General features: G+C 36.3%; 1 protein-coding gene across 30 annotated transcripts in view; it reads left to right on the top strand.

Moving 5' to 3' along the window:
* LOC113069371 (adhesion G protein-coupled receptor L2-like) overlaps positions 1 to 23894 on the top strand; it is a 103056-nt gene that overhangs the window by 26650 nt on the left and 52512 nt on the right. For all 30 annotated transcript variants that reach the window (XR_003279711.1, XR_003279712.1, XM_026242395.1 and 27 more), the window contains exon 3: positions 21758 to 21971. Coding sequence is in view for 28 of the 30 variants with exons in the window: in XM_026242395.1 (XP_026098180.1) it covers positions 21758 to 21971 (214 nt within the window). In the remaining 2 variants the exon portion in view is untranslated. The remainder of the gene's footprint in view (positions 1 to 21757; positions 21972 to 23894) is intronic.

The raw sequence follows: 23894 nt of genomic DNA, 5'->3' as shown, positions 1-23894 counted from the left end.
AGTTTTTTATTTATTTATTTATTACTTAATATAGAAGTCAACAGCGATACATATGTCATTTAACATCATAAGCATTGCAATTTTGTACTGTTTTGAGTCTTTTGTTTCATGATGTTTGCAGTGAAGCTGTTCTTTGAACTAGTGGTCATATGTGTAACATCAATTCTTTCTGGTTGAATGGTATAAATGCATATATAATATCATTAAATACACAGGACCCCTGTTATAAAATTACTCACACCGTAACATACAATTCTGGTTATATCGCCCACTACAATCCTTCAACCCCTTGTTACACTGGAATCATCCCCCAAAGGTTAACACTCCTCCCTATATAAGTGTAACCTAAAAATCATATTTTCCATCTCAAATGGGCCCCTTATTTGGACAGCTGCTGTCCCTCTTGCCTTCAAACTCTGACTGAAATGAGCTGTCTGTCTCTCGGTCTGAAACAAGCCGTCTGTCTTTCTGTCAGAAATGAGCCATCTGTCTCTCTGACTGAAATGAGCTGTCTATCTCGACTCTTTAAACACCTCGGTTGAATGTCTGCTGATTAACAGTAAAAATATGTCACAGGGACGTCTAAAATGGCAGCTCTATATATAGCTGTGTGTGTGTGAGTGTGTGTGTGTGTGCTTGTGTCAGTTCACAAATATACATTCTGTGTTGTATCATGAGAAAGACAGGATAGACCGTACTGCTTACTTTAGGTTGGGCTGGTTGTCTTGGTTGTTTGTTTTTGTTTGTTTGGGGGAGCCGCTCATATCAAGGTTTGTCGTGTTGTTGTTTCTTACATTTTCTGTTACTGTTTTCGTCTAGACGTCTCTCTCACGGTCTTTCTCCCTCCCGCATGTCTGTCTTTCTCGTATTCTGTCCCTTTCTGCATGTCTCTGGGCCGCTGGTCTCTCTGAACTCACACACAGACAGAATTAGAGCGGATCTTTCCGGTTTCTTTGATTGATGGGGTTGCGCATTTGTCTCCTCAAGTGTCAATCAAGTATTTTAGGGGAAAAAAAGTGGGAAAAAATGTGATTTGTGTTGTGATTTTATGTATTTTTCAGCGGATGAAACAAAAATAATCAACCTGTCCTCCAACCAATACGCTCGTATAGGTCGTTTGTCCAAATCCCCGAAATATGACCCATCAGAGCGTATACTACAATTGCGCCCCTATCAGCAAAAGGTTGTTTACATATTCATGTTTTATACTCTGTTATTTGCACTCTGGTTTGCGTTTCGGGTAGTTAAGTTGGTAGCTTATTGCATTATACTTTGATATGTAATCATGCTATCATGGGTTCGATCCCAGGGAACAGACTTGCACGAAAATATATATGCTCAATAAATTATAATTTAGCATGATTTCTGTGGGGTTAGGTGTGATCATTCGAACGAATAAGCAACCTAGTAAAATATGTACAAATTACTGTTAGATCGGTGTAAAAAGCCCAAACATTGCATTTAAATAAACGTGTGTTTTGATTGGTAATGACGTTATACGTCATTTCATGACGTTATACGTCATTTCATGACGACAGACCCAACGCGATACTGTCATTATTTTTACACCCGCTAGAGGCTGCTTAACTTTAAAACGTAAATATAGGTTGTATAAAATGCTTGCACAGATGACCTACATTGTCGTTTTTTTGTTGGAGGACAGGCTCAAAATAATCTAATTTAATATATTTATGGTCTGATTATTTTTATTTAGTATTGAGATCCATTATGTTAATGCTAAACCTGCTGAATAATAATACAAATAAAATAGTAAAGTAAATAAACTAAACTAAAGTAATTTGCTGGTTTTAGTTGATTACCAAGTCTGACCAGCTGAGAAGTGCCGAACCCTTTTTATTTCTTAATCATCAAAACAGACTAGCCTAACCAGCTCAGTCAGGCTTGCAGACCAACTTGGGCTGGTATCATTTTTAGTTTGTATCTTTTTTGCAGGGAATGCTAATGTGCAGGATTCATCTCAGATTTGTTTCATACCGGAGGGTCTGATTAAATGACGTGGATCCTGCTGTGAAAATGCGCCGTTCTCTTTAGAGACGGACAAGTGTGGACAAGTCTTTCACATGCCTCAAAATCCCATCTGTGCAGTTACACATTTAAACTAGCGAAACTGATTATCTTTGAGCAGCTAAAGCCAATTCCCCTCAGCCTCAGCCCTGTGGCTTTTTGTTCATATCGACGTTCCTTCAATATCAATATATCTGAATTCCCCCGCATTTAGCTTCTTTATTAAGATCTTGGATCCAGATCTCGGATTCCTTTGTTTTGGGTTTTATACCTCAGACTACACGGCTCTCTTTGTGTCTTTCTTCTTCTTGTCTCCTGCTTTTTGTTTTTCCTCTTACCCAGGGGTTTTCTATCAGACTGAGGGATCAGACTTCCCATAATGCCGAGCGGCCGGGGGGTCAATACGCCCGCATTCGTCTTCACCGTCTTTCATCAGCCCTCCTCCTGATCTGTATGATAAGAAAGGAGAATAGCAGGTCGGGGGCAGACCGCTCAGCAAGGTGTGTCTGTTGTCCGACGGCCCCCTGCAGCCGAGCTCTTTAAATCCTCATTAGGATTTAACCGGGAGGAGACGCTGGTTTTAATAGATTAAGCCTCATAACAGCTGCCTCATGATTGGTGGTTGTCATGCAAAAATCAAACAGGGCTAGTCACACGTTACTCGTTTACTGTGTTTCTTACTCTTCCCGCTCAGTCTGGATGATACAAAACATTGTGTTATTGGTGTCTGTTGGTAATTTGTTTGTAGTGTAGCTTGCAGCATGGTTTCGGGATAATAGACTTCTGGGTGTGGGTGATCTGATGAGAAAGTGATTGAAACTCATTCGCGCTGCTAATTCATTTGCATTGTTTTGCATTTAGCTCTAATCAGCTGCGTAAAGCAGATTAGCATTGGATGGACATTTGTTTGTAAGAGACTGAAATTCTTCTTGTGGCATTCAGTCGGGGAGCAACTAACTAAAAATGGCAGCAATACAAACTTAACTACATTTTTGAGTAGTGCAACAGTAGCTCAGCTGTTTTAGTAGTGGGCTTGAACAGCTGGGTTGTAAATGTTTTTTAAAAGCTATTAAAAGATTGAAAAAATGTTATTGTAAAGCTAAAATTAAAACATTCTTTGGTCTGTTTTTGTCAAAATACTACAAAGACCATTTCAAGGAAACATACTGGGTGGGTATTTCAGGACAGAAAACAGTTTGTCAGTTTCCAGAATAGTTTTTATTGAAGTTACAACATTAAGTAAGTTCGGTAATGATGATTTAAGTAATCAAAATCTTCATTATTTTGTGCAAGATAAATACTGCCTATTTTTAAAGAACTATATAATCTATCTATCTATCTATCTATGAATTTTAGACAAACAACACAGCATTTTTCCTTTTTATTTTCGCAATGCTTTTCAAGGGACCCTTAAATGTGCTTCATGTGGTATCAGTCATATTAAATTAGTTTACCACAACAAACAGACACTGTAGGATATCCCTTGACCAAACATAGCAATTACTACTCTTTTTTTAAGTAAAGATTAATTCAATTCAATATAATTTTAACTCAGATATTGCCCACTTAAGCAGTTTCTGTGGAGTGTGTTACCTTTTGTTAGTGCTCGCCAACTACTTTTTCAGGAGAAGTTTGACTGTAAGTTGAAGCCAAATGATTTGCACCTTGGCAAGCTACAGTTTCAAAGTTGCTTCCTCAACACTGATGGCATTAGAGAGAAATGCCTGCTCTTTCAGGGACAGTTTCAGCTGAGAAGACAACTATACATTGCTTAAATTGACAGTGATGAAGACCATCTCTTATTACAGGTTCCTGAGTGTTTGCAGGTTTTCAGCCCACATGAGTCTGTGCGTGTTGTGTCTGTGTTTCTGGCTCTCTCTTATCTTGTTTGGTGTCAAGCTGGTTGGTGAAATGATGGGTACAGCAGCAGGAGGTCACAGCAGACCCACTGGAATCAGACCTTACACCTTATCTTCTTGTTAAAACACATATCAAATCTAAACAGAATTGTGCTCTGGAATATTTACGATTTGGCTCTCTGGCGTTTGGGACGGGCTCTCTGTACTGCGCTTGTTTAAAAGATCTTGAGGGGGTGATATCGTGAAGAGATACAGGCCCCTATTATAACCATCTTTGTTTCACTTCTCTTGTTTTTGTTTCGAGTCTGAAAGATTCGATCAAGACTGATGGATGGAGCCAAGAGATGGGGTTGCGGATTCGCCTCAGAACTTTGAAAACAAAGATGAAAAGATGCATCCCTGTTACTCATCTTCTCTCTTTTGTTTTACTCCCGAATCTCTGATCAACATCACTGATCTAGATGACTAAAATCAAGATAGCAGTAGAGTGGCGACAGCAATCACACAAACAGTTTGCTTTCCCACGTTAACTTGTTTAGCTAACAGGTCTCAGTTACTGTAACTGAAGTTGTTTTTACAATTGCATGAATAATTCACCTAAAAAAGACGATTCTGTCTGGATCAGTATGGCATTTTGTTCTCTGTAGAACTCAAAAGATGTTAGCATAATATTCACGTCACTATACACACACACACACACACACACACACATATATATATATATATATACAGTACAAACCAAAAGTTTGGAAACATTACTATTTTTAATGTTTTTGAAAGAAGTTTCTTCTGCTCATGAAGCCTGCATTTATTTGATCAAAAATACAGAAAATGTTTTAATATTGTGATATATTATTGAAATTTAAAATAATTGTTTTTAAATTTATTATACTTTAAATTATCATTTATTTATCTGATGCAAAGCTGGATTTTTAGGATCATTATCACATGATCCTTTAGAAATTATTCCAATATGATGATTCATTATCAAAGTTGGAAACAGTTCTGCTGCTTAATATTTTTTTGGAACATGGGATACTTTTTTAGGATACCTTGATGAATTAAAAAAAAGAAAAAAAAAGAAGCTGGGTTTTTAAAATATTAATATTTTGTAATAACAATATACACTACTGGTCAGTAATTTGGGGTCAGTATTTTTTCTTCTTTTTTAAAATAAAATCAATACTTTTATTCAGCAATGATGTGTTAAATTGATAAAAAGTGACAGTAAAGAAAATATATTATTAGAATATATATTATTAGAATTTTTATTTTTTATTTTGAATAAATGCAGTTCTTTTTAACCTTTTATTCATCAAATATTTTAGACAGCAGAACTGTTTCCAACACTCATAATAAATCAGAATATTAGAATGATTTCTACATGATCATGTGATCGACTGATGTTACATGTGACACTGAAGACTGGAGTAATGATGCTGAAAATTCAGCTTTGCTTTACAGGAATAAATTATTAATTATTAAGTAAATTCAAATAGAAAACTATTATTTTAAGTTGTAATAATATTTCACAATATTACAGTTTTTTCTGTATTTTTGATCAAATAAATGCAGGCTTGCTGAGCAGAAGAAAGTTCTTTCAAAATCATTCTGAAAAGAAAGCAATATTTTCTCTTAGTTTTTTAGTTTTTCTTATCGATACACAATAATCCACTTCAAGTCTACAAAATAAAAGTAAAGAAAATATAGTCACACTACAATATGTTTAATCCAGATTGTGCTACTAACTACAGTTTTCATCATGTAATTTGTATTCAGTATTGGACTACCATTTGTAAGTAATCTAGCCAGCCATGTTGTCTTAATAGTTTTGAAGGACATGAGTACGATGAGTAAGATTTTAATTTTTGGGTGGACTACTCAACAACTAAAAACTAATCCAAGGGTAAATTTGGAAATGTTTAATTTTAAAATTGAGAATCATTCCTCCGTTTCTTGCGATATAAATTAGGACAGTTCCCATTTGTGTGGCCGTCACAGCAGATGTTGCAGTCGTTCTTCAGAAGAGAATGTATCAGTGATGTCATCTCAAAGATCGATGGCTGAAAATGTGCAGCAGTTTCTGTTACTCACAGGGAGGTTTGTTCTCACCAGTCCTACTAAATGAACTGTATCCTGCTGTAGTTTAAAAAATGCTTTGAGGTAGACACCCAGACAAAAAAAAAAAAAAAAAAAACATTCCCAAGAACGAGATTAATCTAAAGGTTGGAAAGCTGAGTTTTACTTTGTGCCTTGGAATTGAGCCCTTTACAGAAGGTCGACACTGACATTTCGGAGATTCAGGGAAATGAGTGCCTTTTGTGTTCCTTATTATCAAATGTGTAAATAATAACTTTAACAATGAATGGCTGACAAGCCATTTCAGTTTTAAGGAAGAAGAACAGTTTATGTAAAATAAGATTTTATACACAATAGCAATTCACTAGTGATGTCAAGTGATTAAAATCATATTCATAAAAGGTACGTAAAAAGTCAATTATTATAAATGAATAAATTGACATCAAATTAATTTAAAATGTTTTACATTTATTAAAAGATTTTTGTAATTATTATTTGCTTTAAAAAAGAAAATAGAAAAGGCAGCCTTTCAGTTACCTTTGTGTGTCTGTGCAATAATGTCCATTACAATGTGAAACTCGCCCATTTATTATTAGACTGCACATGTAATGTTGCATTTCTTCTTAAACAAATGACTGAATTACTGAATGCAACGACTTAAAGGGTTACTCCATCCCAAAATGAAAATTTTCTCATTATGCACTTACTCCTATGTCGTTCCAAACCCGTAAAAGCTTCATTCGTCTTCGGAGCACAATTGAAGATATTTTGGATGAAAACCGGGAGGCTTGTGACTGTCCCATTGAAGGCCAAGTAAATAACAGTGACAAGGTCCAGAAAAGTATGAAAGACATTGTCACAATAGTCCATCTGCCATCAGTTGTTTTACCGTAACATTATGAAGTGACGAGGAATACATTTTGTATGCAAATAAAACAAAAATAGCGACTTTATTCAACAATTCATCTCCTCTGTGTTTCTCCACATAACCGTAGCATATGCTCTTGTGTGTGAGCCGCGCCACAAGGATAAATTTTCTATGTGTATTTACGCTTTTATTTGAAAGAAAACAGTGCATCCATGTGGCGCGGCTGACACAGAAGAGAGTATATTGTAATTTACTTGGCAGTCAATGGGACAAGTCACAAGCCTCCCGGTTTTCATCCAATCTTAAATTGTGTTCCGACGGCAAAAAAAGCTTTTACGGGTTTGGAACGACATGGGGTTAAGTGATTAATGACAAAAGTTTCATTTTTGGGGTGGAGTAACCCTTTAAGACCAAGGATTCCAATGCAATGTTTTTACTAACGTGTTGCTATGAGGTTCTGTTTTGCTTTGTTTAAATCCTAAATTTGGCCCCCAAATCCAACTGCAGTGTTTGAAACAACATCTTAGAAGAAACACCTTGAACCTGGTCTATGTCCACATGATTTATACTCTTTCCTAAAATAATAAGTATTGAATATGACATTTTAATGTGGAAAAACTGCCCAGTTTACACAGCATTCCACACTAGTGTACATATAATACATTGGAAAAAGCTCATGTTCAGTCTTTTGTTCAGTCAGTTTTCTTTTTTGCTGTAGCACCTCAAGCTTTCAGGGCCATCTGCGCCTCGTCTCTGCAGTCTGAGTGACTGACTACATTCTGATATTTTTCAGACAGCCTCAGACACGTTTTCAAACACACTCATCCTTTCAGCCGGACTAGAGCGGGGGCTGTTATGTGCTGAAGTGTCTGGGCGCCTGTGATTGTACTGAAAAGTGCTCCAAAAGTTCAGAACCTCACATTCATACATTTAAAGTAATGTTGACTAAAGCCAATTCCCATGAACTTTGTAAAACAGACACTATAGTGCTTCCTTTGGGCCATTCAGACCGCAAACATGAGATCTTAAGGGGTTTGAAAGTGATCCTATTTATCAACCCAGAGAAAATGATTAAACTTGTATTACTCATGAAACTTCATAGAGTTTTTGCATTTCATTAGTTTCAACTTTCTTCTAAATATTTTGAGAGCAAGTTGATTAATGAATTCCAAAGACTGTAGTTTTGTAATAATAATAATAATAATCCAATATTTCCATGTTTTCTTTGTGGATTCTATGTGGAAACCCTACATAATTCAATTGATTGATAAATAACATTTGCCATTTGACACAATATAAGAGTGTAGTGGTATTTCAGTTGAGCCTTCTCCTAATATTTCACTTTGACCAACTTATAAAACTCTGAAAATGAGACTCTCCTCTGATGTGACACTAACTCAGTACTTGTGTGATGGGTTTCCTGCAGCAATAAGTATCAATGGTATCAGGAGAGCTGAACGAATATTACATTTCAGACATGTGACAAACAGTTTGGGCAAATAACCTGACTGCATGTTGAGTGCAACATCTTATAGACCAGAGGTCCGCTCCACAAAGAATTATAGGTCAGAAAAGCAATACAGCACATATTTTGTCTTTTCTTATATTAATTTATAACATTTTACCCTTGAAAGTCTTTTGGAGGCATTTATTCATTCTATGAACCTCAAGGACAAGAGTATTAAACTCCATGTAGGGTGCTTCAAACCTTAACCAGAGTTCACTTTACTAAGCAGTTTTTCTGAGAGTCCAATTTAACATAATGCAACAAAAATGAAAATACAAAACCAGAACATTTTATTGGAGTATGATTATAGATGGAGCACTGACTGTCTATTCCAAATGACCCTGTATGATGGATGGATGCCAGGCTGTTGCTATGAGGTTTCTAGGGTCTTCAAAGCATTTTAGCATGTCAGTTTCCAATGTGTTTTGGGTGGTTGCTAGGTAGTTACTGTCCCATATCAAAAGAGCCTTTCCCAACTCTTTATGGGATTCCGGAGCCTTCAGTCGATTGGATTTTCCACTCAAAGCTCTTCATATAAATAATACTAATAGCGATGCATCACTTAGCAAACACCGCTAATTATTTTTCCATATGTGTATGGTTTTAAGAACTTTACTGCATTATATTTTATATTTAAGTCGTCTGTAAGCCAGCATGGATGTGGTAACTCCATTTTCCACTTGATTTTCAGTTATACTGCGCTGGGTGAGGAGTAGTCTTTAATACGGTACAGTGTGGATTGTAATCTTGTTTGACTGGATCAGATAGGTTTATTAGGATATCAGATTGTCATGGAACATTAGCAGCATGTTACCCAAAAATAGACTATTCCAACATGTCTCTGTAAATGTCGGCAAACCCTTTGCAAAGGTTTTTTCTAGTGTAGTTAAATGAGAATTCAAACAAGGCATATAGGCACTAATTTCTGACAGCGTGAGCAATTTTAGAGAAGCACATAGATTCCAGGGTGAAATTATCTCCCCGTATATCTTGCTAATGAATACCCATAGCTTGTGAACTCAAAACCATACAGCACAAGTGTCATAAAGGCTTTTTTTATTCTAGGTTGTCCTTGCATTTTTAGTGTCCCCTCGAGGGTTTTCAGATATGAAGCAGGGTGTGAAAGCCAGACGCTGGCAGTGCAGTAGATGCTTCGTCAATAGGCGGCTATAAAGGAAGAATTCATGACCTTGATGTGGCCCATTGTGCTTAATTAAGTGTAAAGGTTGATTTACATGTGTGAGTCAGTGTGGAGGTTGTTGGTCTCGCTTGTGCCACTTAACAGCACTGAAAACACAAAGTCCTCAGAAATATGTATAGTGGCTTCTTATCTAATGGCTGGAAAGTCATTCAAATGTTTCAATAAGTAGCATTTTTCTGTCATTGGAAAGGCAAAGATGTATTGTCAACAATTGTTGATGCCTATTTGAAGATTTTTACATGCTGGATAAATAGGTATACAATACATAATTCAAAAGCTAATTTTTCATTATCAAAAAATGCACTATTATCCGTGCCTTTTTTATTACAAGAGAAAGTGACTGAGATCAAGTGAATTATATTTGACTGGCCATGTCATCTTAACATATTCGCCCATACTGACCATTAGGTGACCCGCTCCATGTAAAATAAAATGGTTTTTATGCTACTGATATAACTGGAATCTCATGTAAGCACTATTTATGTCTTAATATATATATATATATATATATATATATATATATATATATATATATATATATATATATACACACAACTTTGTATAGTTAATAAATAAGTAAATGAATAAATAAAAGTGCACATTTAATGTGTCGTTGAAGTAATAGTAAAAAAAAAAAGTTTAAAACACATATGCAAAGATCTGTGTACCATGGAGTTATGTTTCTTTTAAATAGTTATAAAAAATATATATACACACACACACACACACACACACACACATACACACACACATATATATATATATATATATATATATATATATATATATATATATATATATATATATATAGTATTCATAATTTTATTATTATTATTATTATTATTATTATTATTATTATTATTATTATTATTATTATTATTTGCCTTTATAAATAAACATTAAAAACATGCTGATTTTTTAAAAATAAATTAATAAAAAGGACAAAAACAGCTTCACGCCATTAACCATATGCTTAACAGTTGTCTGTGGAATAGATGAAAAAAATAATAATAATAATAATAAACCGGTCTCAGCTTAATATGTAAAAAGTTGCATAAAAAAGGAGGTTGGACCACATGCGAATGAAGACAAGCTTGAAGCCAGTTTTACAAAGACTTCCCTAAACAATGCAAGAACCAGCAGGATATGTTTTATAGTCCTACCCAAAGGTAAATGACACAGTGTTTTTTTTTTTTGTTTTTTTTTTTCTGTACCAGCATGTACCTATATCAAAGATCCTCCTGATAGCCCGCCTGCTGTTGCCATGGAAGAGAAGGATGCAGATGAATTGGGGCAAATGGTGGTGTTGAATACCAATGAGCCCAGGAGCCGATAGTTTACGAACATGTTTGACGCCTCTTTGCTAAACTACTGACACTGCCAGTTCTTTTTTGTATTGTGTTTTTAATGGCCCAACGAGGCATCAAGACTACAGAAGTGGCCAGTCAGACTGGCTGTGTTATGAAACAATGTACGCAATATCATTATTTGGATTAATACCAGGCTCAAGTTTGCACTGTAGACATATGCCTAGTTAATAAAGTTATAATGCTAAGATTTGGCCACAGAATACCAAAGATGTTTACCCGGACCCATGCCGAGGGTTGCATCCTTATCATAGCTTACCGAGCTTCAGTTTTTTGTTCTTTTTATTTTTTTCTACACAGATCTCATTCAGCCTGAGAGCATCTCCCCTGTTGAGGATATTTGCATTGCCCTGTTGTTCTCCCTCTGGTGAGACCTGACTTCTAAAGACAACATGCCCTTATAAAGGATATTGCAGGATTATGGAAACCACTCTGTGGGAGGAAGAAACGTCTCCTCATTGGCGTCGTTGCCTTCCGTAGATTTTTCTAGTATTTGGCTAGCAGGGAGCAAGAAAGAAACAAAAAATTGCAGGTATCAAGCTGCGTCTCCAGTGGCTCCAAGCTGATTCAGAGTATTATGGGTCCCTTTCCTCTTTTAAAACTCTCCCGGTAAGCTACGTTGTCAACTGCAAGTGTGTAATAATACTAGTCGGCTATGAAACGGAGAGCTCATTTACAAACAGCTGTAGCCATTGACAGGACAAAGCACAGTTCAAACTACATTAACAGGGTTTGGCAAGCATGAAGAGGTCCAGAATCCTTTCGGTTCTCGGCAGGACGGCATGCCGTGTCAAGCTTGAATAACCATATTAAAACTCTTTGCTGTTGGCCCCAGTGGCTTTTCCCGGAAGACTCTGAAAGCAGTTTAGATCTCACCTCAACCTTATTGCAAATACCAAAACCGCTGCATTCTATTATCATACACGAAAATGCAGCGCATAAGGGACTCTTCCGTGGGCTGTTTTCTTGAGTCTGGTAATATTTCTTTATTAGGTGACATGGTGACATGACTCATCTGTTTGTCATCTGGCTCCTTGGCGGTCGGTATGAGGCAGCTTACAGCAGGCCGATGATGGTGATCTTTATCACTCGTGCTCTGTTCATTACCCCTCTGCAGTGACACTCATATCCTGGCAGATGGTCACTTTCCGATTGATTTGCCACGTTGGGGAGATTAAAATATTATGGCTCTGAAGAGACCGGCCGCAGTCCTCGTCAAATTAGCATTTTTGCCTGGCTGTTGCACACAGAATGGGTCAATGTCACCCCAAAGGTGATGACAGAATTAGAGCAGGACCATGGGAATTGGGCAGCAGAAATGCAGGAACTCCTGACTTACTGTCACAGTGAAAGCTGATCCTGGTGTTTCCGGTAAGGGGGCTAAGACTGCTAGCTGTGTTTACAGTGGGTGTAGCTAGCATATAAACACTTATAAGTTCTCCCCACCTCCATTTTATTTTATTATTATTTATTTATTTTGCTTGGCTGCAGAGTGTGAAAAATTGACCAGTTTAAGAACACAAAGCTTAAAAAGCCTGGTTGCAAAAGCAGTTGCATTCAAATCCCGTTCCACCGGTGCTATAGCAGTGGGGTTACACTTTTATTTTGATGGTTCCTTCTGTTGACTATTATTATCCTTGCAACTGCAATAAATTTTTCAAGCTACTTGTTTGGTATTGGTGCTTTTGTGTACAGCCACACACACATGCCACTCATTCACTTCACTTACTTAACATGGTTTGTCTGTAAGTGCAATGATTGTTTAGTTTTGTTTTTCCCATAAAAATCAACATTATTTTGAAAAAGCACATACAATTTAAGAAATAGTATCGGTATCAGTATCGGTATTTGTATCGTATCAGATTCTAAAATATTGGTATCGCCCATCCCCACTGGTAGTTGACATGTAGTTACAAGGCTATTTATAGTCAACAAGATAAATCGTTTCCAACAGTGGTTATAAACTATTGTTGCCTTAAGATTTATATTGGGATTTGGTGTTTTATACCAAGTGCCGAAGTGCTGTACATTACCAGAAATGTTTACTGTATATAACAACTGTACACAATTATATGGTTTGCAATTTTATTATTTACATTTTATTATTTCAGAGATGAATTACTAGCACTTTAGTAAAGAATGGATACAGGAATTACACTTCAAACAGCATGTTTTGAATGCAGTGTAATAAGATTCAGTATCAAAACCTCTTTGCCCTAACATCGTAAATAATCTTGTGTAATTAAAAACACATGTATCGGTTTTCCGCAATTAATCTCGGCGGCACAAAAGCACCTTGTATGTATAAAAACATTTACATGGTAACAGAGCTCGACAAGGTTAAATGGGAGGTGTATTTGAGCCCTGATTAAAAGGCTCTCCCACCAGTCGCACCGAGCAGATCTGTGGAGTCATGTACAGCAGTGCAACTGATAAGGCAGGGCTCTGAAAGGACTCCATTGTGTGCCGACGTGGGGCCCGTTCGCTGGAGTTCAGAGTTGGCTACCTATCTACCTGAAAGGAATTGAAAAGCGACCCTTGTGGTGACTGACCAGAATGACTGATAAGCCTCAGGGGGAGATTATAGCGATTATGGCACTGCTGGAGAGGTTGCCATGGTGATGAAATCGAGCATTCTCTTTAATATATTATTTACTGCCTCCGTTCCTGACCCACGTCATTTAATCAGGAGAGAGCAGGAGACCCATTCACTTTTAAAAGCGCCAGTTCGTGCGCTGAAAGTTCGCACACCTCTGGCTGTTTTCCGTGCAGCATAATACAGATCTGAAAGAAAGGTACCAGCCATAAACTATACATGAAAACCAGCCCAACAGCCAGTTTGTGCATCGCCGCAGGAAAAGCAGAGGAGGCGATCCATGGGCTAAAGCCAAAACCAACACTTTGGATCAATCAGAATTATTCTCTTAGGCACAAGGCGTACCAAAAAGCAAAAATGTTTTGTCATGTCCAGACTACTTTTAGATGAATCAAATACATTTTATGGCAATTCTGAGGTGAAGCGCTTCAAATAGTAAATGAATGAATAGCTGATTGAAGTTTCATTTGAATGAGCAAACTCATAATTTTGGGAGTGAAATGGCTGACCCACCGTTCGGTGGGCTCTGGTCACGTTACACAGGGCTGAACTCACAAAAGTCAAGTAGTTAGTGGACATCACTAAAGCTTCTATAGAAGAAACTTTGAGTCCTTGTCATTGAGGTGCAAATGTCTTTCAAATGGACTTTGTCCTTCCTGCTGTCTGACCACGACTGCTCATTGACCCTGACCGGCTGAAACCAGAGCGGAAATTACACAAATGCTCAACTTTGAGACAAAAGAGACGATGGATCCTTGGCTTCATAGAGATAATAAAGGAAATTAAGCAAGAAATGAAAATCGGACTTCTAAATCTCTCTATGCAGCATAATATGGGAAACCTTTTCTTTTTTTTTTTCTCCCCTTGAAAGAATTATAATCCGTTTACAAATGCTATTGGGTGTACTAATCTAAATTACTTTCCTTTCTCCTGAGCAAAATGCCAAATTTGGTTTCTTTGGTGTTGTCACTGTGTTTTTCCCGCCCCTTAGTACAATGTCTCGTTATTTTCTAAGATTAAAAATGGATGACCTTTTTTGGTCATGGGCCTTAATATAATATTATCTTTAATAAAACTGGGTTTTTACATTTTCTAAGAAAATATGGTAGTTTCTTGGCCATTCACAACACACAGTGGGTGGTTTTTTGTCGTTGTTGGTTTCTGGTTTGTTCTAGACAAAAAAATCTTAAGTCTCATAACTTAGAAAATTTGAACGAGCTGTGAAAATGTATTTATTTAGATTGACACTCTTAACAAAAGATAGTAATTAAGGTGTAGAATAATTTAGCACTCACAATTCTCTTTAATTATCTAGCAGCGGTTAAGTAAATTACAGAATTAAGTTTCTTTGTCATTGTAGCAGTTCTGCACCTTTTATATTTTTTACGGAAAAAGGGTCACACTTTAGTTTAGGGATCAGTTCTCACTATCCACTGACTGTAAACTACAACTTTTAACACAACTTAGTAAAGTTTGTTAAGTAGTTGTATAGTTAAGGTAGGATTACGGGATATGAAATATGCTCATGCAGAAAAAGCTTTTAATATGTGCTTTATAAATAATAAACAGGCGATATGGATTCTAGTTAATAGTAAGAACTGGTCTTTTAAAAGGACATTGAGCACTAACATGATGTTTTCTCTAATGTTATAATTTATCCTGTAGTCATGGATGTGTTAACTTACAATATTCATTTGAAGTGCATCATGAAGGACAGATTTATCTACTAGATTTGAATGATCGTTGACAAATGTCAGGTGTAATGTGTTCTACTGTATATTTTACCCACAAAAAACTGTTCATTAGTTAATCAAAGCAAATCAATGAAGTTTAGAGACAGACTGCAGCAATGAGAGATGAAAAAATTAGTTTTTGAAGGCGTTTGGTTAACAAGCGCTTTTTTAAATGTTAAAATCCTGTTAAATGTAAAAAAAAAAAAAAAAAAAAACTGGCAGATGTGGTTGAAGAACTTCGCTTTAATATATATTTCATTAAGTGATATAATGTTAATGTTCCAGCCTACTTGAACTACTTCGATCTGCTTTGTAACATTTTACAGTATAGTGAAAAAAAGCCCTCCGTACAGAAAGAAGTCTTTTCCTCTTAATTAGATTTGGAAGTCTGGCCCTTTTTCTCTCTCTGCTGTATAGATTTGACCGTGTCCTGAAATATCCGTCCATAACAGCGTGAGTCAGCAGTGACTCCAGGCCTAATCAATTGTCCTGCTTTTGAAAAGCTGTTTATGAAGCAGGCTCCAGCGGACTACATGATGCATGAACTGCGCTGGTGGGCGTTTCGGGGCTCTGGCAACGGGAATGCGTTTTAATGTAATTCCCAGACACTGGAGAAGTATCGCGTGTTGTAAACTTGACATGCCAGGCCGCAGAAACACGTCGAAGTTTCTCATTACGGTTCCTTCCACGCCCTCAACATACTCTGGTTTTCCTGGTGTTCTGGTAAAATGAAAGAACGGAGTGTGGTTGAGAGGATCAAATCTGCTGCCATGTGGCGGAACCGCAGCTGGGGAAAATGAAGAGTTTCAGCAGAGCCGATCGGATGAGGTGAAAAGGGGGCGGGTTTGGCTGTGCTATTCCTGTGTAGCTGGAGTCAGAAGGGAAAAGGGCCGAGTGAGATAATGCAGCCCGGTCTAACGGACACCGCCGCAGCCCGATTGATCCGCTCAAACACCGTTGTGACCTAGCAATCGAGTTGCATTAGAGTGCAGTGGAATGTAGGCCAAGGGAAAGGGGCCGTGAATTGAAATGTTACAGCTAAAGGCTGAAAAGACCTGAGCAAATAAATCATGATCACGTTTAATCACATTATTCGTGTCAATTTACTTGAATGCTTCATGAGCTCTGCGAGCTCTAACTGCAGCCAATCCACGACTAGTACATTTTGAAAAGATGTATACATTCATAAGATGATTTGTAAAGTTTTCAAAAGATGTTTATTATGCTAAGCAAGGCTGCATTTATTTGATCAGTTAATAAAAATAACAGTACAGTAAAATAGAAGTGCTGTGAATTATTAGGACAATTGAATAGAACCCTTTCCTATTTGTTTGATTTAAAATGTAATGTATTAATAATTCTGTGCTTGAAGAGTTTCTTAATATCAATGTTGAAAACAGCTATTTTTTTTCCAAAAAAAATGCCATAAAACAGCTTTTATATATGTTTTTATAATAATTATAATAATAGTAATAAAAACAATAATAACAACAATAAAAATGGATTGAAACCTTTGAATGCTTCTTTTACTATACTTTTGATGTCTAAAAAAATAAATTAAAAAATTGGGCACCCCTTGCAGAATCTGTGAAAATATGAGTAATTTTCAAAAAATAAGAGAGATCATACTAAATGCATGTTATGTTTTTATTTAGTACTGTCCTGAGTAAGATATTGTACATAAAATATTTTAACATTTATTCCACAAGACAAAACAAAATGCTGAAATTATTAAAATAACCCCACTCAAAAGTTTGGGAACCCTTGGTTCTTAATACTGTGTTCTGTTACCTGATGATCCTCGACTGTCTTTCTGTTTTGTGATGGTTGTTCATGAGTCCCTTGTTTGTTCTGAACAGTTAAACTGAGCAGCGTTCTTCAGAAAAATCTTTAAGGTCCTGCAGATTCTTCAGTTTTCCAACATCTTTACATATTTGAACCCTTTCCAGCAGGGACTTTATGATTTGGGATGCACCTTATCACACGGAGGACATTTGAGGGACTCAAACACAACTATTGAAAAAGATTCAAACATTCACTGATGCTCCAGAAGGAAACAAGATGCATTAAGAGCTGGGGGGTGAAAATTGTACTTAATTTGTGGGGTGTAAATTGTACTTAATTTGTGTACCGGGAAACATACAAGTATCTTCTGTTGCTCAAGAAGGGCAGAACTAAATGGAAACAAATTATATTTCAACAAAATAAGACAAATTTGGCCATCTTCATCGTGTTCAAAAGTTTTCACCCCCAGTGAAATAATGCATCTTGTTTCCTTCTGGAGCATCAGTGAATGTTTGAATCTTTTTAAATAGTTTTGTTTGAGTCCCTCAAATGTCCTCAGTGTGATAAGGTGTATCTCAAAATCATAAAGTCACTGCTGGAAAGGGTTCAAATATGTAAAGATGTTGGAAAACTGAAGAATCTGCAGGACCTTAAAGATTTTTCTGAAGAAAGCTGCTCAGTTTAACTGTTCAGAACAAACAAGGGACTCATGCACAACCATCACAAAACAGAAAGACAGTCGTGGATCATCAGGTAACAGAACACAGTATTAAGGACCAAGGGTTCCCAAACTTTTGAGTGGGGTTATTTTAATAATTTCAGCATTTTTTTTTGTCTTGTGGAATAAATGTTAATATCATTTATGCACAATATCTTACTCAGGACAGTACTAAATAAAATATAACATGCATTTAGTATGATCTCTCTTATTTTTTGAAAATTACTCATATTTTCACAGATTCTATAAGGGGTGCCCAAACTTTCGAGCCCCACTATATATATATATATATATATATATATATATATATATATATATATATATATATATATATATATATATATATATATATATATATATATATATATATATATATATATGTAGTAACAATGTAACAGTCATACTTTCAGTTTTCATTGCAGGATAGATAAATCAATGATTTATAATAATTTTGTTTTTAATTATTGTATAAAATTATAGCACTAGCAATATGACAACCAATATGTAAATAATAATAATAATTAAAATAACGCTGTTCTTTATCATTGTAATTTACCAACCTGTCCTCCAACCAATACGCTCGTATAGGTCGTTTGTCCAAATCCCTGAAATACGACCCATCAGAGCGTATCCTACAATTGCGCCCCTATCAGCAAAAGGTCGTTTTAATATTAATGTTTTGTACTCTTTTATTTGCCCTCTGGTTTGTGTTTCGGGTAGCTCAGTTGGTAGATTATTGCGTTATATCTTGATATGTAATCATGCTATCATGGGTTCAATCCCAGGGAACAGATGTGCACTAAAATGTATTTGCTCAATAAATCATAATTTAGCATGATTTCTGTGAGGGTTAGGTTTAGGGGTGGGGTTAGGTGTGGTCATTCGAACGAATAAAGCACCTAGTAAAAGATGTACGAATTACTGTGAGATTGGTGTAAAAAGCCCAAACACTGCATTTAAGTAAACGTGCATTTTGATTGGTAATGACGTTATACGTCATTTCATGATGACAGACGCAACGCGATACTGTCATTATTTTTACGCCCGCTAGAGGGCGCTTAATTTTAAAACGTAAATAAGGTGCTTGCACAAACGACTTATATGGTCGTTTTTTGTTGGAGGACAGGCTGTAATTTACACATGCCAACCGATGTAGTAACTAGTTTACTGGTGTTTTACAATGATTTTGAATGCAGTTCATCCAATCCTTGAGCTGAATTGGAACTATCAGTTAGCATTTTATTGAGCTTTACCTCTCACTGGTGGTTTTACCGAGTCACAAACTGAATTGCATGTTGTTGAGCAGCGCACACTATAAAATGACATATCTGAGGCGGCAACACCTGTCATCAGTCAAAACATGCTGCTGTGTTGCCTTTCTAATGGTCACAAGGAATGACTACAGATTTGAAAAAAATAAAAAAATAAATCTGCGATAAATCTTGGTTCAACAACCCAAGATTTGATTTCCACTGAATGGACTTTTTAAAGTCATTTGAATCCATTTTGCTGTCAGTGTCTTTGAGAACATCTCAGCATGTCAAACTCAGGGGGAAATGCTGTGGATAAAACGCACAGTGACTGCGTTCTGACTGAATAATTACAGGAGAAGCTTCTCAGCAGACAGATTATTTTCCTCTTCATTTGAAAACATGACTGAGAAAAAAAAAATGCAGAGCCAAGATGTAGACTTTATAATTCCACTTACTTGAATAAATCAATCGCACAGACTGATTTTAGATGGATTTCTACTTAATGTGGCCAAAGTAATACGCACTGCTGGAGGAAATATAGATTAAAGAGCAGTCTTTCTCTCAGGTTATGAATCTTTGTAATAAAAAATTGTATTTTAAACAAGACACATTTTAAACCCATTTACAGTCTGATGCAGCAAGCAAATAAAAAATGAAGCCTCAAGTATTAAAGTTGACTTGTAGTGTAAGATATTTTGCTTTGCTGTGATTCACATGCACAAATGGGATTTGGTGAGGGTTTGCTTTTTAAATACACCTCCTGGGCAGATGGATAGATGTAATTTTTAGTCATAGCACATAATTGATTATTTTTCTTGTACTTATTTTCTGGTGCATCCGTGCTGCATTTTGCATGTGAGATTAATTTCTAAATATAGGGATATATTTAAGGTCAAGGCTTGTGATTGGCTGAATGTGTTTTATTTGTGTTTGACATTAGCGTGATGAGGGAAATGCCCTTTACATGCTGCTCTGAGCTCAGTACCAGATTTCACTCTCTGAGCAGACATTTGACACTCTTCACATTAGCAGAACACGGCACATGTATCGATTGATTTTATTTATTTATTTATCTTTTTATCTCTCTTGTTGTCTGGCCTTTCTCACCGTTCCATGAAATGAAAAAAATACTTTTGTCAGTACTTTTTTTTTCTTTTTTGCTCTTTTTAACTTTACTTACTTTTTTTTTTTACTTACTTACATTCTGACTTAATTTGTGGCATTATTTTCCAGATTTTTTAATCCAAATCCTCATTACTGCAACATGCTAATGTAAAGACTTAAGCCTCATACACACAGGGATGATTATCACATGCGCTTATCGCAACGTTTTTAGGCTCGTCTTTTGTGTTCATACCAAGGTGATATTTGTTGGCGATGAGCAGAGTGAATGTGCAAATTCACTCCCTGACATTAGATGGTGCTTAATGAAATACAGAAATACCCCGGTACATGAATCCTATTTAATCTGCAATTCTTTTCCATAGCAACTAAATTTTTGTAGTTGCTGTCACGTTTGTCATGAAGCCCCTTTGTGTTCAGACCAACCTGTCCTCCAACCAATACACTCGTATAGGTCATTTGTCCAAATCCCTGAAATACGACCCATCACAGCATATACTACAATTGCGCCCCTATCGGCAAATGGTTGTTTTAATATTAATGTTTTGTACTCTTTTATTTGCCCTCTGGTTTGTGTTTCGGGTAGCTCAGTTGGTAGATTATTGCATTATACATTGATATGTAATCATGCTTTCATGGGTTCGATCCCAGAGAATGGACGTGCATGAACATGTATTTGCTCAATAAATCATAATTTAGCATGATTTCTGTGAGGGTTAGGTTTAGGGGTGGGGTTAGGTGTGGTCATTCGAACGAATAAGCCACCCAGTAAAATATGTACGAATTACTGTGAGATCGATGTAAAAAGTCTGCACATTTAAATTAACATGCGTTCTGATTGGTAATGACGTTATACGTCATTTCATGACGACAGACGCAACGCGATCCTGTCATTATTTCACGCCCGCTAGAGGCCGCTTAACTTTAAAGCGTAAATATAGGTCGCTTGCACAAACAACCTATATGGTCGTTTTTTGTTGGAGGACCAGCAGCTCTACATTCATCTTGCCTCAATGCTTCTTCTTGGTCTACAGTTTTTAACACGGCACATCAAACCAGAAAAAAAAACAAGACGCTATTACGCTATTATTTTGCATGTCGATGTGCACACTCACATTGACGCCCTTTGTTTAGTCACAAGGTGTTAAATGAAGGCAATATTTGTGCATGAAATTCGTACTGATGTGAACAAGCCTTTACTATATCTAGACAAATAATACCATGATAAATGCATCGCAATTTAAACCTGCAGTCCATAACTTTTGGTGCTCTAGTGGTTAATAAACAGAACTGTGTGCATGTTGAGGAAGAACTTTAAGGACTGCAGCTTTAAATTATTTATATAAATATGGTATTGTAAAAAAATATATATATTTATATATAATAATAATAATAATAATAAAAAAACAATCAACAAATAACTAAATAAATAAATATTAATTGTTTAAAAAAACAATGTTATTTCAAACAGGCAGCGCTGCTTATTTCTTTCTTTTGATTCTGGGCTGAAACACTGTTTGCTGTCGGTTTGACAGCTTTTAAAATAACTTGACTTGGACTTCTTTGTCTTGATATTTGACATGTCATGAAACTAGATTTGTGAAGTGTATTTTTTTGGGTCTAAAGTCTCTCTCTCTCTTCCAGGGTTTAGCCGGGCAGCCATGCCGTTTGGTCTGGTGAGGCGGGAGCTGTCTTGCGAGGGTTACCCCATTGACCTCCGCTGTCCAGGAAGTGATGTCATCATGATCGAGAGTGCCAATTACGGCCGGACAGATGACAAGATCTGCGATGCTGACCCCTTTCAAATGGAGAACATCAACTGTTATCTGCCCGATGCATTCAAGATCATGTCTCAAAGGCAGGTTCTTCCGTGCCAAGATCTGTCCTCCTTTTCTAAAACGCGTCTTCTCTCTCATTTACCCGTCTTTGATAACACAGTGCATGAATATGAGCATCTTCAGCGGCATACATGAAGAATATTTCCCTCCACAATCTCAACAACCAAACCAAACAGATCTCAATGTGCTCACATCCGATCTTCTTTTGAGTTTTGACAGTGTGGTACATCTGGAGGTTTGTGCTAAAAACAGGAAGTGATGCGTGAGCCGGGCTTTGATACGTATTGCCGCAGGAGTGGCGTACAGTTCCGCTCGGCTTATTATAAGAATGTCATGATTCGTGGGGAAATAGGTTTGAAAATGTGGCATCTCAATTAGTCCTTTCAGCTGCAGGCAATTAGGCGTCTCAAGTGGGTGCTGATCTGCACAGGAACTCTAGGCAGGGATTTGCCTCTGCAGAAGTCCAGATGTGAAATTGCATTGTTGTGCACTTTTCATCTTGTTATTTTTCTGGTCAAATATTTAATCACAAGCGGCTTCGCAATCTTCGATTGTGAAAAAAAAGATTACTATACTTAATAATAGAAGCTTTCACTCAACGCTACTTCATTTCTTTGCAAAAAGAAACTTTCATACTTTTTTTTTTTATTATTGATTCATACGGGCTAATAACAAATTAATTAATATAAACACCTCATTCTGTGTCCCGTGGGTTTGTGTCGAAGTCTATTAACTTGTTTAATAATGTGGATTTATATGAGGGATCGAGCAACCAGAGGCACTTTCTGATTTTTTTCTGTGCTGGTCTTCTCTTGGTCGTTAATATTAGACAACTTCATTATTGTTGAAAGGGTTCGGAGAGAAACCAGTTGAGAAAATAAATAAATGGTAAAATAATAAAAATAATAATAATATTTGCAACAGAGAGTTGAAAACAGTGAAGTGCATAATTATGTAAATAGTAAACTACACTAATGCAAAAAACATGATGACATAATTTTTATATATATATTTATTTATCTATTTTATTTTATTATTTTTTTTGTATGGCTAAATGCTAAGAATATAAAATGTCTGATGGAAAATTTACACAGCCATTTCCATTCAAAAGTTTGGAGTTTTTTTTTTTACATTTTATTTATGGATTATTTTTAATAAAATAATACTTTTTATTTATCAAACGATGTAAGTATACAGTAATAATATTTCACAATATTACTGGTTTCACTGTAACAGAAATGTAATATTGGTGAGCACAAGAGATTATTTTTCCAAAAACAATCTTAAAACAAAAATAATCTTTCTGACTTTTCATTCATTCATTCATTCATCAGTCAATCATTTAGTTAATTGCAATTCACTTAACATGTTTTAATTCAATGTTTAACATTGCAATTCAAACCATGAATTATATTTAGTTTCATAATAAAATCCCTGGCAACTGAGTCATTATTGATTGAATGATTAATTGATTGATCACATAAGCCAAATTTGATTTGCTTTTATGAGTATGTGAGAAACGGGAATTCACTAGGAAGACGGGGGAATATAATAGAAGAAAGAAAGAAAGAAAGAAAGAAAGAAAACCTGCATCCTCTGCTTTAGAACCACGGCTTACCAAGTGAGGAATGTGTCCTACGTTACAGCTCTGATTATTTAAATTATGAGCACTTCTGTGATTGAAATATTATGCCTGTTTTTGCCTTAGTCCCTTAGCAACTCATCCGAAACAAAACTTTCTTTGCGGAAACTCTCCTGCTCCTATCGTCCTTGCTCTGCTAAGTACCCTGCTTTGGGGAACACGAGAGAACGGCTGCAGTGCTGTATGGTGGAAATGTGTTCTGTATTCACACCATTAATATCCGTGACAGAGGCGTCCGCATGGCTCTCAGAAGACCAGCGTTCGCACACAGCCGTGTACAGCACTCCCACTGTACATATGG

Source organism: Carassius auratus, unplaced genomic scaffold (assembly GCF_003368295.1).
Source record: "Carassius auratus strain Wakin unplaced genomic scaffold, ASM336829v1 scaf_tig00001591, whole genome shotgun sequence".
Lineage (NCBI taxonomy): Eukaryota > Metazoa > Chordata > Actinopteri > Cypriniformes > Cyprinidae > Carassius > Carassius auratus.
Note: the sequence above shows the minus strand (reverse complement) of the source record. Positions and strands in the feature narration are given on the sequence as shown.